Below are 15,093 nucleotides of genomic sequence, written 5' to 3' on the forward strand. Positions count from 1 at the left end.
ACACTTGCCTGGATCCCACAACACTCATAGACACTATTCAGGGCAAAACAGCCCACTTGATTGGCACCCCATCCACATTTACACCCTCTACCACTTACGCACAGTGGCAGCAGTGTACACCATCTACAAGAAGCACTGCAGGAACTTGCAAAGGCTCCTTGGACAGCACTTTCCAAACCCACGACCACTAATATCTAGAAGGAGAAAGGCAGCAAATAGATGGGAACAACACCAGCTGGAAGGTCCCCTCCACGCCACTCACCATCCTGACTTGCAAATATATCACCACTCCTTCACTGTCACTGGGTCAAAATCCTGGAACTCCCTCCCTAATAGCACTGGGGGTGTGCCTACACATATGAACTACAGCAGTTCAAGAAAGAAGCTTACCAATACCTTCTTGAGGGAAATTAGCGGATGGGCAATAAGTGCTGGCCTAGACAGCAACACCCACATCCCATGGATGAATAAAAAAAATGGTGAGACATAACCAAGGACAAATCAGATCCATTCCAGCTCCTCAACAACCTCAAGTTCTACTGCATCTAGGACAAGATCCCAAATGCAACCAGAAACAACATTCAAGAATGACAATCCCACACATCACTGTGAGCAATTAAAGAGATCTCCAGATAAGATTACCATTACAAGATCTGGCTGTACCAACAGATTACCTCTATGCTTTAGAGATTCATGGGTTCATCTTTTCGATACATTTACGTAATGGTAACTAAACATGAACATGTACTTTAAATAGTTCTATATCTTTTGAAGGGGGTAAAGTATCTTTAAGAGAAAGCGGTATGTTGTAATATTCCATTAAGGGATTGTTGCAAGCCATCGCTAGAAGGGAAGTGTGTCATGTGATCCAGTCTCAGTTTCACTTTGACCTGTGAGCAGAACACAGCACGCACAGCTCTATTGGTGATGTCTTCAAGCATTATATCCATGAATATATATTCTCATGTACCTATTCTAAATAAATGAACCCACAACATGTCTACACTAATCCTTATGAGCAATTGGTGCCTTTATATCATTATAAAAGCACAACAGTAAAGATGTGTGTTGGGCTTCAACTATTCACTGTCTTCATGACCAATTTTAATGTTGGTACAGAAAGCAAAATATCCAAATATGCCTACGCCACAAAGATAGGTAGTTTGGTAAGCAGTGTAGATGGAACTGTAAGATTGCAAAGAGATATTGATAGATTAAATGAATGGTCAAAACTACGACAAATGGATTGCAATGTAGGCAAATATGAGGTCATCCACTTTGGAGCTAAAAGGGATAATAGAAGAGAGTATTTTCTAATAGTGGAGATCCAAAGAAATTTGACAGTCCAGGTACATAGATTATTAAAATGTCATGAACAGAAGTGTGACCAACAGGTCGATGTGATGTGTTCTAGTGTGGGGGTGAAGAGAGTTAGCATGCTTTCCGCTTTTGTGTGCTAGCTTGCTTCTCATTTTCAGCAGACACTGCTGACCAGCCACAATGTGAAGGGAGGCAAATGTGTAAATCTCTCCCGGCCAGTACACAGCCTCGACATCAGAAAGTCCTTATCTGTGTCTCCTCGTGGTGACACATGGAAACCGGGTCCCTCACAGTCTCAGGCTAAAGCTTCAAAGGAACTTGGAAGAGGTTTGGCCTTCAGACATGCAGTACGCATCCACTGGCATGTGGACACACTCTGGGCACTCATGAACCAAACTCCCAACTATGGGCGAATAGCTCCACTACCATGTGGATACCTCAGAAGAATTGAAGGCTAAGAGGACATATCCTGACAAAAAAATCTGAAATGGAGTCCAAAGGTAGACTTATGTCTGAATATGTCATCTTTCCGGCAACTCCTGCAACCAAGCCGCTGCCAAACATAATGCTTTGCAATACCTTTATACTTAACTAGGGTGGTCAAGAGGGAGAAACTGTCTTTTTGGTAGCCCAGGGTTTCCATAAATCTTGCCTCAGCTTGCACCCTGGATTGGACACTCCAGTTTTGCTGCAGAGCTTTAACACAACACAGAAGACAGCAGTTACAAGTGTTAAGTCCAACTCAACTGGCATAGAGAATGGGTGCTATGGACTGTGTCTGGCCGTTGGAGGGACCATCATGTTCTGTTGGTCAGCCACAGTGGCAAACCAGTGTCTTACTAGTCAGGTGTTGCTCCATCTCAAGTCGAACAACACCCGACTTGTAAGGATCTGACCTGCCACGGTCTATCTGCTTCATTGGGTGCTTAGAGCTTAGAGTCTCTGCTCAACAAGTGGATGGAATCTATCACACCAGGCAAACAAATAAAACTAATGAAAAGAAAGAGGATAATCGGTTGGAACATCAGGACCTTATGCACCAGGCTGACAGACAACTTGCAGCTGGTCAATAACGCATGCAAGACAGCTGTGATTGACATGGAACTTGATAGGCTAAACACTGACACAGACTTGTTACAAGAGACAAGGCTTGCTGAGAGTGGTCATAAAGAAAAACATTACACATTCATCTGGCAGCTTAGTTGAAAGTTGAAACTATTCTCAATGATAGAGCCCCCCCACCACAAAATGGCTCAGAATGTGTTCTCTCCATCAGGGCCAGTTAACCTCATGAGTATCAATGCTCCACTATGGAGGTGAAAGACAAATTCTATGAGGAGCTTGACATGGCTTTCAGCAGATCCCCAAGTCAGAACATCTTTACCTGCTGGGGGAGGGATTTTAACGCAAGAGTGGGTGCAGAGCATGAGGCATGGCCCTCCTGCCTCAGACATTGTGGCTTGGGAAAGATAAATGAGAACAGAGAGAGACTCATCGAGTCTTGCTGCTTCCAATGTAAGCTTTGTGTAACTAACAACTTCTTTCAGAATAAACCATGCCACAAGATGTCCTGGAGACATCCAAGATCAGGGCATTGGCACCAGCTAAATCTGACAGTCACCAAATGTGACTCTGACAGCATTCTCAACACATGCAGCCACTATATGCAGCTACACTCCCTGGTTTGCACCAGGGTTAGGATGCAGCTTTTTAAGTTTTTTCATTCAAAGCAGAAATGGCATCCTTCTATCAATGTCAGCCGGACTACCTATCTCATAAAAAACAGTAGTTCTTCAACTGAATTGAACCGGCCCTCTCCGGCATTTCCACACAGTAAAGAAGCGAAACTGAACATACTTCAAGAGACAATCTACCATATCGCACTCTCAACACGTGAGAGACAAGGGCGGAAAAACACTAACTGGAGTGCAAGGCTAACATCACTGCGATGAAACCTATTATTGAAAACAAGCAATCTGCTCTCATTAGCTACAAGAGAGATCTGAGCCAGAAGACTCTGAAATGTATTAAGAGCTACTCGACATAAAGTCCAACAGACTGCTAGGTAATGCGTCAATGACCACTGGTTACAGCTTTGCCAGAATATCCAAATGTCCTTTGACACAGGGAATGCTAGGGGCATGTACGAAGGGATCAAAAAGGCAACAGATCCATCAGCAAAGAAAATGGCTCCACTAAAAACAAAGGTTGCAGTGGAGGGGGGGGTCATCACCGACTGCAATAAGTGATTGGAAAGATGGGTGGAACACCACCTTGAGGTAGTTCCTCATTCCTGCTGACTGAGTGGAGATGTTCCACAAAAGTGGTCAACTAATCTGCCCCTTTGCTAAAAAGAGATCAATAAATAAAATATTTCACAATGATTGCCCTGGCAACATTTTTATTATTTAATGCTCAGACAGTACTAAGAGACCATTGACAGGATTGTGATCTGCCCAATCTGCGTATTTCCAGTGCACGCTTGAAACACCCACATTATCACCCTCCACAACATAAGTGATTAGATGTGGACCTTCCCCCATTTTCTTCCTCAATCTCTTCCCCTACTACCAGCACAATCAGCATGACAGAATGTCTGGACTTCAGTGTTTAACTGTGCAAGTGTGGATGCAACAAGTTGCTGTCAATTTTACAGAGTAATGATATGAACGTTGACAGTTGCTATCATTACAATCACCTAATCCAGGCCCTTACATTCTAATATGCAAATAGTCTAGTTATGAGGTGCTGACACATCACACAATTTTTATTGTTGGAGGGAGCTTTCAGGATCACACAATTTCATTTTTTTTTCTTACAGTATGGGTTAATGGAGTTTGAAAGTTGTTTGTTTTTTTTAAATCATCTGGCGGCAATGATGAGCACTTCTAGATCATACGTAGCGCAAGTTAGCATTAATAGCTAACTTGTTACTCACCCACGCAGCTCTGAATAGCCTTAAATAACCTGACACATTAAAACCATGGAAAATTACCTGTTTTAAAAACAGGTCCTCCATGGTCATGGGAGCTTCATACCAATGTCTATCACAGACACAGTACAATCAGTGCAACAGAAATAGATATCAAACCAATTTTTGCACACGAGGAGATTTGAGTGCCTGAGTCAAGATGGAAGTCATATGCAAGTTATATTTTCTCTTAATTTGGTATCTAAGGTAAGGTTCAAATTGTAGGTCCTAAATTAGCTAAGTATCATGGAAAGAACAATCTTACATCACAAAAGTTACATCCAGTTCCCTGCAATGCCTGTATCAGGAAAACATGCCAATTTTCTTACAGAGTCCCTATTATTGGGCAACTTGAACAAGCAATCACAGCATAGCACCTCAGTAGGGCAGTAGGCATGGGTGGTACTGATTTGAAATACTTAATATAAGCTCCACACAAAACAGGTGCTTTGGAGCTGTCCTTCTGAGGCTGATGACTGAGATTCTGTTTGAGGCACATACATGCATGGTATTGTGGCATCAGTCTGCAAAAAGGCAGATCCTGCTAAATACAGAAAGATCTAACTGATATCAACAGCTCTTAATGCGGTTCTCTGATTATTAATAGACTGGATTTCACTCGTGTGAGAAATGGATGTTTTTAAAAAATATTTTTGGGTAATGATGTGATAAATAGTCATTTGATAGCACAGAACTTGAGTATTGCTGAAAAAAGAAACATGTCTAAGCTTTTTGTCTTGCACTCATCAGGACACTTGCAAGAATACAAATAAGGGGGAAAACAACAATTTATATTGTATGTGAAGAGAGTGCTGATTGTTTGGCAAGTGGTACCACTGATGGTAACTGACAGTTAACTGCCAAGCATTGTTTGAAATTTAAACCAGGCAGCTTGACCTTGACTGGTCAAGGCATTGCCCTGAGGAATGAGTTAGCAAATGGCTGTCATTTATTTTGTTTAGCTAAAACAAGCAGTTTATGTACATGTCCTTTCTGTCTGCGCTTAATAAACTTAGCTTCCTGTACACGCAAATGCGTCATATTGCGAGCCCGACTGATTCTTAAGTTGGTTGTCAGTGTAATTCTTAGCACATTGAGGATTATTTAGCAAATGTTGTCCAATCGCATAATCACATCTAATGTTGGACACTGTTTTGAGTTTTGCAATCACGGACTGGTTGGGTATAGTCTAAACCTTGCCCTTCACAAACAGCGGTTGGGATATGCTGTTTGATGCAATCCGCCAGTCTTTGGACATATGGCCTACATACCTAACGTCACATTGGCACTGAAATTCATACACCACACTGGCCGTTTGTGTGATGGGCAGAACATCTTTTTGGCTTGACAGCAGCATCCTGTTACTGGCGAATACCACTCATGTTTCTACTGCATAGTAGCAGAGTGAAACAGCTAGCTTCACCTGTTTAAATTTTTGAAATATCTTGCTCTTCCAGGGTAATCTGAGGTAGGCTGGGCACTTTTCGGGGCTGAAAGTGACGGCCTTAGACCCGTTCATGAGTTTGTGTGATATATAGTGCGAAATGATCTGATTAGGATGCCTGCAGGATGCCTTTGATGAGCCTCATTTCAGCATTAAGCTTGCATGCTGAGCAAATGGCTTAAGCCCAACTTACATGCTTGCTGACAAGGCCAATCTTACAGTGTGTGTGAAACTGTAAGAATCCCAATGCATATATTGACCAGTAACGGCTTGCGGTAGACCACAGTAGAGAATCTGCTGGCAGATTTCTCAACTAGCATGCCAAGGAAGGGGAGTTCATTTGACTGCCAGGGGATTCTCTGGGCTGGGAGGAGATGCAGTTTGAATCAACCATCCAGTCAAGACAGTAAAGTCTTGGGCTGCAAAAAGCAGTTTTATTCTGAAGTTTGGTTTTCCACAGCAGAGTGGAAGTGAGTTACAGGTTATATAGTTTGCCTCTATTAAAGTTACAGCAGTTTGCCTTGGGAAATGTTGCTGATTTCTTATAGTTAAACATATATAAGGGAGTGCTGCCTGGAAGGTGTTTACTTGTGGGTCTGATCAAGTGGAGTGTCTTTTTGGGGGGAATCTGCACAAGCCTAACCTTAATTGTGCAACTGTAACCTTGTGTTCTTAAGTATTCATTTATTCTTGTTAATAAAACATTTAAATTTTAATTTTTAAAATCCCAAAAGTGTTACTGGACCTCTTACTGCTGGGATCAGTACGTCTTCTTCCCATTTTCAGAATACAAAAAAAAGGGTGTGGCCCATAAACCAAGTTTCCCTCTGGGATTTGATTTGCGCAGCAATTAACATCGGCTGTGGTCACAACATGCGGGATAGGTCGCAGCTTTATAGGAGATCAAGGGGCATTGATAGTCTAAGGCAAACTCATTTATTTTCAGTTATAGTTACCTTAAACCCTACTGTCTATTGCAGCCCTCATGAACAATTTGGAAGCTAAAGAAGTACATGGCCAAATCTTGTATTTTATCCAGGAGGCGACTCCAGCTTCAACACCCATATAAAGGTAAATGAGAGACACACTGAATATGTCTGTCAAAATGAGAGACAGGTTATCCACTAGTACTTATCATATGCAATGTGATCATCAATAAAATGTGGATATTATCTTAAGGGGTGGCCTCAGGAGAGTGTCCGTTCTGGGATATTCAGAAAAAACTGCAGTGCTCCTTTTTAAAAATAATATTTAATTGCACACTATCTGGAACAACATGCTCTGTAACTGAGGGTAAAACAAATTACAAAAGTGACGTGATGGGTGCCACTAGAATCACATCCAACACCAAAGGAGAAGAAAACAAAATAAGATAAGTACACAAAGTTCTTTTGTTATTCATTCATGGGATGTGGACATCACTTGCTAGGCAAGCATTTATTGCTCATCCCTAATTGCCCTTGAGAAGGTGATGGTGAGCTGCCTTCTTGAACCACTGCAGTCCATGTGGTGTAGGTACACCCATAGTGCATTGGGGAAACATTTCCAGGATTTTGACCCAGTGCCAGTGAAGTAACAGCGATATATTTCTAAGTCAGAATGGTAAGAGACTTGGAGGGGAGCTTCCAGATGGTGGTGTTCCCATGCATCTGCTGTCCTTGTCCTTCTAAACGGTAGCAGTCATGAGTTTGGAAGATGCTGTCAAAGGAGCCTTGGTGAATTCCTGCAGCACATCTTGTAGATGATACACACTGCTGCCACTGTGCGTCAACGGTGCAAGGAGTGAATGTTTGTGGATGTGGTGCCAATCAAGCGGGCTGCTTTGTCCTGGATGGTGTCAAGCTTCTTGAGTGTTGTTGGAGCTGCATTCATCCAGGCAAGTGGAGAGTATTCCAGCACATTCCTGACTTGTGCCTTGTAGAAGGTGGACAGGTTTTCGGGAGTCGGGAGGTGGGTTTCCCGCCACAGGATTCCTAGCCTTTGACCTGTGGTGAGGAAGCCATAATGTGACAACCCATGTTGATATACAACCCAGTGATTGAGGGCAGAATTTATGATTCTCATCAGAGGCGGAACCTGAGGCAGGAAGGCCGGAAAATTAGAGAGTAATGTCTTGGTTTGCTGGCAAGTTCCTGTCTTTGGCCCATTTTATTCGAGGCAGGTTCTGGGTGATAGCTACTGACCCGTAAGCAGCAGGTAGTCTATTAATGCAAGTAAATGACCAAATAATGCCAATGTTCTGAGGCCAACCAAAGCATGGAAGCAGCCTCCTGTGGCAGACTGGTAGGCCAGTGCTCCAGCATAGCTTTAAACCTGTCCGCCATCAAGCCTTTATTACAAAAGTGTTCAAAGGGCATCTCCATCTTGAGGTGTCCTCTCTTTACTGGATACAGGAGTAGCTCTACCTCCAGAGGTGGGAGCTGCTGATCTGTGAGCATTGGAAGGCCTCTTATTGGCCCTTCAGCCTAAGGAACCTGCCTGCTTGTCCTTAATTGGCTGGCGAGTGCACTTCCTGACCATTAATTGGCCAGCTCATAAAACAACATGTTTGGTGTCGGCTTGTGCCCAAGGTCGGAGTCCTGGTCCCAGCGCTAAAATCCAGCCTCAAGAGTTCAAATCATACCTTGGGAAATTGAATTCAATTAATCAGCCATTGACATCTAATGAAATCAGTCAGAGCTGCCGGTGGTGCACTTTAGGGAAGAAATTTATCATCCCTATCTGATCCGGCCTACATGCAACAACAGTTCCAAAGTAAATAGTTGACTCTTAATGGTCTCAGGCTAACTGTGAATGGACAATAAATACTATCTTGCCAGTGTCACCCACAGTCCAAAAGTTAAAAAATGCATGTCCCACAATTTATGATATTTTTTGAACCTTCTTGATTTAATCTCATAATTCAGAGGTATCCAACTACCTTGATGCCATCAATATTTACCAGACACTAGGACTGCATGTAAAGGAGGTTTTCTTGGACTGGGTCCCAACTATGTCATTGTATCAGAATTTCTAGCTGCAGTGATGCTCATGGAAACTCATGCCAAGAAAATCTCAGTATAAGGCCACCAAAATCAAAAGCAGCTCTGTGCGAGCTCCACTAGAATCCTCCCAAAATATTGTAACAGTGCAACTATATTTGCTTAGCTTCAGTCTGATGCCTGGAGCCATACAATACTGCACAACCTAATTCATGTCATTGCACCACATCATGTAAGGCTTGTAAATGTCAGGTCAGAGAACACAATACAGATTTTCCATCCATTCAAATTATAGGCTCTTGTGCCAGGCACAGGAATCAATTAAATTTACTTTTAACATGCATGGGATTCTGATAATGGCTTTTATCTTGCTCGCTGCAGACTTAGGTTCTTTGATTTGGGAAGAGAAGGGAAAAGGAAAACGTGAGGTGAAAAGAGAGCATGAGAAGAGACTGGTAGCTAACAAAGAAGGGAATCCAAAGCTCTCCTATAAGCATAAAAACTGTAAAAGGTTAGTAAATGGAGGGGTCGGGGTGCAATTAGTGACTAAAAATGGTCACTAATGGTTAGATAAATTAGTACTTTGCATCTGTCTTTATCAAGGAAAATGCTCCTAAGGTCATAATGAAAGAGAAACTGAATGGGCTAGAGGTATCAGAAGGGCTGGCTGTATTTAAAGTTGATAAATTACCAGGACTGGGTAGAATTTTTAAAAAATTCATTCATGGGATGTGGGTAGCGCTGGCTAGGCCAGCATTTATTGCTCATTCCCAATTGCTCTTGAGGTGGTGGTGTGGAGCTGCTTTCTTGAACCGCTGAAGGGGTGCATCAGAGGATGCTGAGAAAAGTAAGGATGAAAATTGCAGAAGCACAGGCCATAATCTTCCAGTTCTTCTTAGCCATGCGGGTGGTGCAAGTGGACTGGAGAATCGCAAATATTACAACATTGTTCAAAAAAGGATGTAAGAGTAAACTCAGCAACTACAGGCCAGTCAGTTTAACTCCAGTGGTGGGAAAGTTTTTAGACATGATAATCCGGGAAAGAAACAAATAGTCACTTGGGCAAATGAGATTTAATTAAGGAAAGCCAGCACGGATTTGTTAAAGGCAAATTGTGTTTAAAGTTTTTTGATGAGGTAGCAGAGAGAGTTGATGAGGCATACATGGACTTGATAAAGGGCCATCTAATGGGTTTGCCAAAGTTGAAGCTCATGGAATAAGAGGGCCAGTGACAGCATGGATACAAAGTTAGCTGGGTGTGAGAAGAAACGGGGAGTAGTGAACAGTTGTTTGTCCAACTGGATGATGTACAGTGGGGTTCCCTAGGGGTCAGTACTGGGACCACTGTTTTTCTTGATATATATTAATGACTGAGGCGTCAATGTTCAGGGCACAACTTCAAAATCTGCAGATGACACAAAACATGTAAGTATTGTGAATTGTGAGGAGGATAGTAAAAATCCGGAAGAGTTGGTGGAATGGGTGGGCACCAGCATGAGTTTGGATTCTCTCTTGAGATCAAATGTGACACCAAGGTTGTGAACAGACTGGCTTAGACTCAGGCTGTTGCCATGGAAAGAGATGGAATTGGTACCCAGGGAATGAAGTTTGGAGCAGGGTTCAAAAACAATGGCTTCAGTCTTCCCGATATTTAATTGGAAGAAATTTCTGTTCATCCATTACTGTACTGGATGTGAGATAAGCAATTGATAATTTAGCAATAGTGGAAGTGTTGAGAAAAGCAGTGGTGAGGTACAGCTGGGTGTTGTGAGTGTACATGTGAAAACTGACACTATGCTGAGCCTTTCTGATGAAAAGTCACAGGCCAGAAACGTTAACTCTGTTTCTCTCTACACAGAAGCTGCCTGACCTAAATATTTTCTATTTTTATCTATAACTCCTCATGTTTGGATGAAAAAGTTTGGGGGGGGTGGGGGGGGGGGGGGGCGGGGGGGGGGGGCGGTGGTGGTGGTGGTGATTGAAAGCAATCCCCTCAATTGTTCTGCATGATAATTGCATCTCTTCAGGTCTTTGGGAGAACAGCACAGGGCTGAATGCCTGTCATATTTCCTAATGAATCAGCTTTGTGCTGTACTAGAGATAACCAAGTACTATTGTAACTTTTGATTGCCTTTCCAAAAGGTTGCATTGACATAAATAACCTACTCTTGTTAGTAGAGAAGGCTAAAAGAGCATCCCTGAAGATAAAGGCTGCTTGCATTGACAGTTCCTTGCCCAGGTCAAGAAATTATCTGTCTGCTTTCCGTCAGTTCTTCATTTTTTCCTTTATCATTGTATAGTTGAAATTTTCCTCCGATTAGATATTGGAAAGACCAAAGCCATTGCACTCAGTTCTTCTCATGAACTGCATCTGCTCTCTAGCCACCAACTCCATCCTTCTCCCTGGTCGCCGTCTGTGGCTAATCCAGACTGTTCGCAAACTTGGTGTTCGATTTGGCCCTAAGCTGAATTGCTGGCCTGCCAGACTCTCCATTACCAAAACTGCCTACTTCCAACTTCATTATTTTGCCCGGCTCATTCTCTGTGTCATCTCATCTGCTGCTGAAATCCCTCTCCATAATCTTGTTACCTCTAGTCTTGATTATTCCCGATGCTTTCCTGGCTGGCCTCCCAAATTTCACCCTTTATAAACTTGAGTTCATCTTGTAGTACAAAGAGTTAATGTTAAATATGTAAATACATAGTCAAACCCGCCAGACAGCACAGGCCCCTCCCACCGCTGGTTAAATCTGAGCGGAGGTGAGATGAGGCCCTTAACTGGGCATTAATGTCCACTTAAGGGCCTCAATTGGACTGTGGACCAGCAGCACCGCCAATGCTGGCAGGCCAGAGGTAGGCGGGCAGGTGAATGGAATGGTGCCCTATTTTATGGATCCACCTGCCTGCTTCCCCACCGCAGGTGGCCCATAAGATCCAGCCCTAGGTTTCCCCAAATTTCCTCTCCTGAAGGCTCTAATTAATGCCGAAAGTAAAGGAGGCCAAAAACAAGAGGCTATAAATACAAGATTAAATGTGAGCAATTTGGAACAGAGGGCAGCAGAAATTTCTTTACACAGAAGGCTGTGGAATTCACTTTCAGTAATTCAGAGTTGAGGCAGAAACTGTGTCAATATTCAAGGTTTTTTAGGCTAGGTATACGATGGATAAGGATAATGGAACAGGATAGTTAAGTATTCTTAAAACTATTTGCTCATGTTGAGGATTAATGGCAACATGGACTGATGTTATAACTTCTATGCATGCGCTGTATCAACATGTAACAGCTGTGAAGGAAGTTCCAACGCTCTTTTGAAAATTTTCTTGATATTAAGCCTGTATGAAGCCCAGCCCAGCCCAATGGCAGTAGACACATTAGTGCCAGGACCCTGCATATTATAATGTTAACACCTACATGTAGGAAAACATCTGAAGTTTAAACAGCAGAATATAACAGGTTCACTTAGAAATGAAACCATAATAAAATCTAATCTTACTTGAATTGTTAATTTCAGGGCATCTTTTTCAAGGCCTGACCTTTATTTATTGGTCAAATAGAAATTTACATTTTGTTTTTAAAAATAAAACAGACAACACATTGGCACTGTATATCAAAGTGGCAATTCTCCATGCTACAGATGTGGGGGAGGTACTGATTTAAATTTCTCTCCAATCATATCCCAATTAACGTTGCATCATGCAGAAGCTGAGTGAAAGGAAATCAGAGAGAGACTCACGTTGGTCTTTGGCAGCCACAAATATAGGCAATAGCGACAGGCTGGGAGCAGGTCATGCACCAAATCTCTTAACTAAAGGCATCAAGCTGGGTGGATTCAAAAAAAATTACTAAAAGGAGACATGATGAGACGAATGGCCTCCTTCTGCACTGTATAGTCGTATGATTCTATGAAAAATACTAAACCAAAAAAGGGAAAGATGCATGACAAAAAAGAAACAATTAAAATTAAAACATAAAAATTAGACACGTAAATAATCACAGCTGCAGGCAAAGTAGCGAGGGGATTTTTGGGAGGGGCAGTCCAGCACCAGTAATCTGGTTCACCTATTGACCATTCCAAAATTGTAAAAACAGAGTTCAGAAAACAATTCATCCTTTCAAACAGACATAGCATGTGATATGCAGAATGGTACTGGAGGCAGAGAATGGTACTGGACGGAGAGAAGGATAGTGAGAATGAAATACAAATGCCTTATCCTTCAGTTACATTCTCAGTTGATTTCAGAAAGTGTTTCAAATAAATAGATATAAATATGATAACTTTATCTAAAATGTTCCAAAAAAGCATTAAAAAAAAAAGTTACCTCATTTTCTGGAGTGGGTGAAGGGGTAATGGAGCTCAATGACCCTTTACGTGTGTCTGAGGCCTCTGCTGATGTAGATACTGGCCGCTCCCATTGTGTAGTGCCTGTTGGTATGTGCCAATAATAGATGCCAGCAACGTCATTGATCTTCTTCCATCCTGGTGGGAGATCAGGGTCAGTCTGAAATGATTGATCACTCCATATGTCTGCTGGGAAGTGGAGTTGAAAAAAAGATTAATCAAAGTAAAACACGGATTTAACCCTTGGAGGATTATATTCACATTTCTGATTATTAAAGTTAGTCATTGTTCAGAGACCAGACAGCGGTTAGTGGGTCTTTATCTGGATTCCTAGACAGAATAAAAGCCACGTCTTTTCAGTTGGATATTAAGATTCCTTTGAATCTGGGAGGGTCCAATTAGATTCCAAATGTATACAAACAGCACCAACAACTCACAAGCAACAAAATATTCAAAAGTAAATTCTCATTCCTTAATATTTGTCAACCTCACAACCAGCTCCATGCTGTTAAGACTGCTTAATGAGTCATAATGTCCTTCAATTGTTTTTGTTCTCTATCACAGGCCGTGTTTCCTTGTTGCCGACTGCATCCTTCTTTCTAGCCACTTTCTCAGGATAAACTGGGCCAAGCAAAACCTTGACATCTTAAGCTAAGCTTCAAATCTGACATCTTGTCTACAGTATCCCCATAACTGTTTGTTTCCACCTCTAAAACACTGCTTTCCTCTGGTGCCACCTCAGTCTATCCACCACTGAAACCCTTATCTTTGGTCACCTCTGAATGCATACTCTATTATGCCTTTCACACTGATCTCCCAAACTAAGTCCCAATTGTCCAACATCCATTTCTTTGCTAAAGTACATTGGGTCCTTAAGGTCCAAAACATTCAATTTAAAATCTTCACATTCATCCTCAAATACCTCCATGATCTTGTTGCGACCTTTCTCTGTAACATTCTCACCCTTCCATCCTCTCCCGTCTCTGTCTTTTTGTGCCCCCCCCACCCCCCCCTGCCCCAGCTACTCTCTGAAACTCCCTCACTAAATCCCCTTAATGTGTTGCCTTTTCTTTACCTTCTTAAAACCTTACTTTTTAATCAAGCTTTTGATCACCTAAGCTCTCCCTCTATTGGTAAGTGTCATTTTTTTTTATATCTATTCCCATTTTCCCCCTCCTTTGTGAAATGCCTTGCATGTTTCCAGTATTCTCTGGGGTAACTTGTACACATTGCTAGTTATTTAGGAACCATTGAATCCTCCTCCAATTCTTAAGATCTAAGTGAACTGAAAGAACTGTCAACGAGTGACTGAAACTCAATTTTCAAGCAGACAGGTTTTTATTAACCAATTTTTTCATGGGATGTGGACATTGTTGGCTAGGCCAGCATTTGCTGCCCATCCCTAACTGCACTTGAGAAGGTGTTATTGAGTTGTCTTTTTGAACCACTGCAGTCCATGAGGTCCAGGTATGCCCATTATGCTAATAGGGAGGAAGTTCCAGGATTTTGACCCAACAGTAAAGGAATAGTCCCAAGTCAGGATAGTGTGTGACTTGAAGGGGAACTTGCAGATGACAGTGTTCCCATGCAGCTGCGTCCCTTATCCTTCTAGGTGGTAGAAGTCACAGGTTTGGAAGGTGCTGTTGAAGGCGTTTTGGTGAGTTGCTGCAGTGTGTCTTGTATATGGTGCACATTGTGATAAGTGAGGTACTCTCACTTCAGGCATCCTGTCATTCTGGTTACTTTTATTTCAGTTGCAGCTATGTCATACATCCCAGCTACAAATTTGCAGCTAACAAGCCTGCTTTCACCTGTAATTAGCATCTGAATACAGTAACAACCCAACCATTAACAACATTTAACTTGTAGCACACAAAAATAAAAATATTCCCAGTTAACCAGTTGAGAACTGCAATAATACTCTACCTCATGACCATCCATCACAAGGTACATATTTCCCTCATTCTCCAAAACATTTTGAATGCAATTTTGGTGATAGCCTGTAGCAAGTTGTTTTCTTCGCGAAAGTCAAAAGTT

At 42.1% G+C, this 15,093-nt stretch overlaps 1 protein-coding gene across 4 annotated transcripts in view; it reads right to left on the reverse strand.

The window, feature by feature from the left end:
* apbb2b (amyloid beta (A4) precursor protein-binding, family B, member 2b) overlaps nucleotides 1-15,093 on the reverse strand; it is a 377,678-nt gene that overhangs the window by 138,252 nt on the left and 224,333 nt on the right. For 3 of the 4 annotated variants that reach the window (XM_041190683.1, XM_041190682.1, XM_041190684.1), the window contains one exon: nucleotides 13,037-13,245. In XM_041190683.1, coding sequence (XP_041046617.1) covers nucleotides 13,037-13,245 — 209 coding nt within the window. The remainder of the gene's footprint in view (nucleotides 1-13,036; nucleotides 13,246-15,093) is intronic. The other variant, XM_041190685.1, reaches the window with a different exon arrangement.

The sequence above is a fragment of the Carcharodon carcharias genome, chromosome 1 (assembly GCF_017639515.1).
Source record: "Carcharodon carcharias isolate sCarCar2 chromosome 1, sCarCar2.pri, whole genome shotgun sequence".
NCBI lineage: Eukaryota > Metazoa > Chordata > Chondrichthyes > Lamniformes > Lamnidae > Carcharodon > Carcharodon carcharias.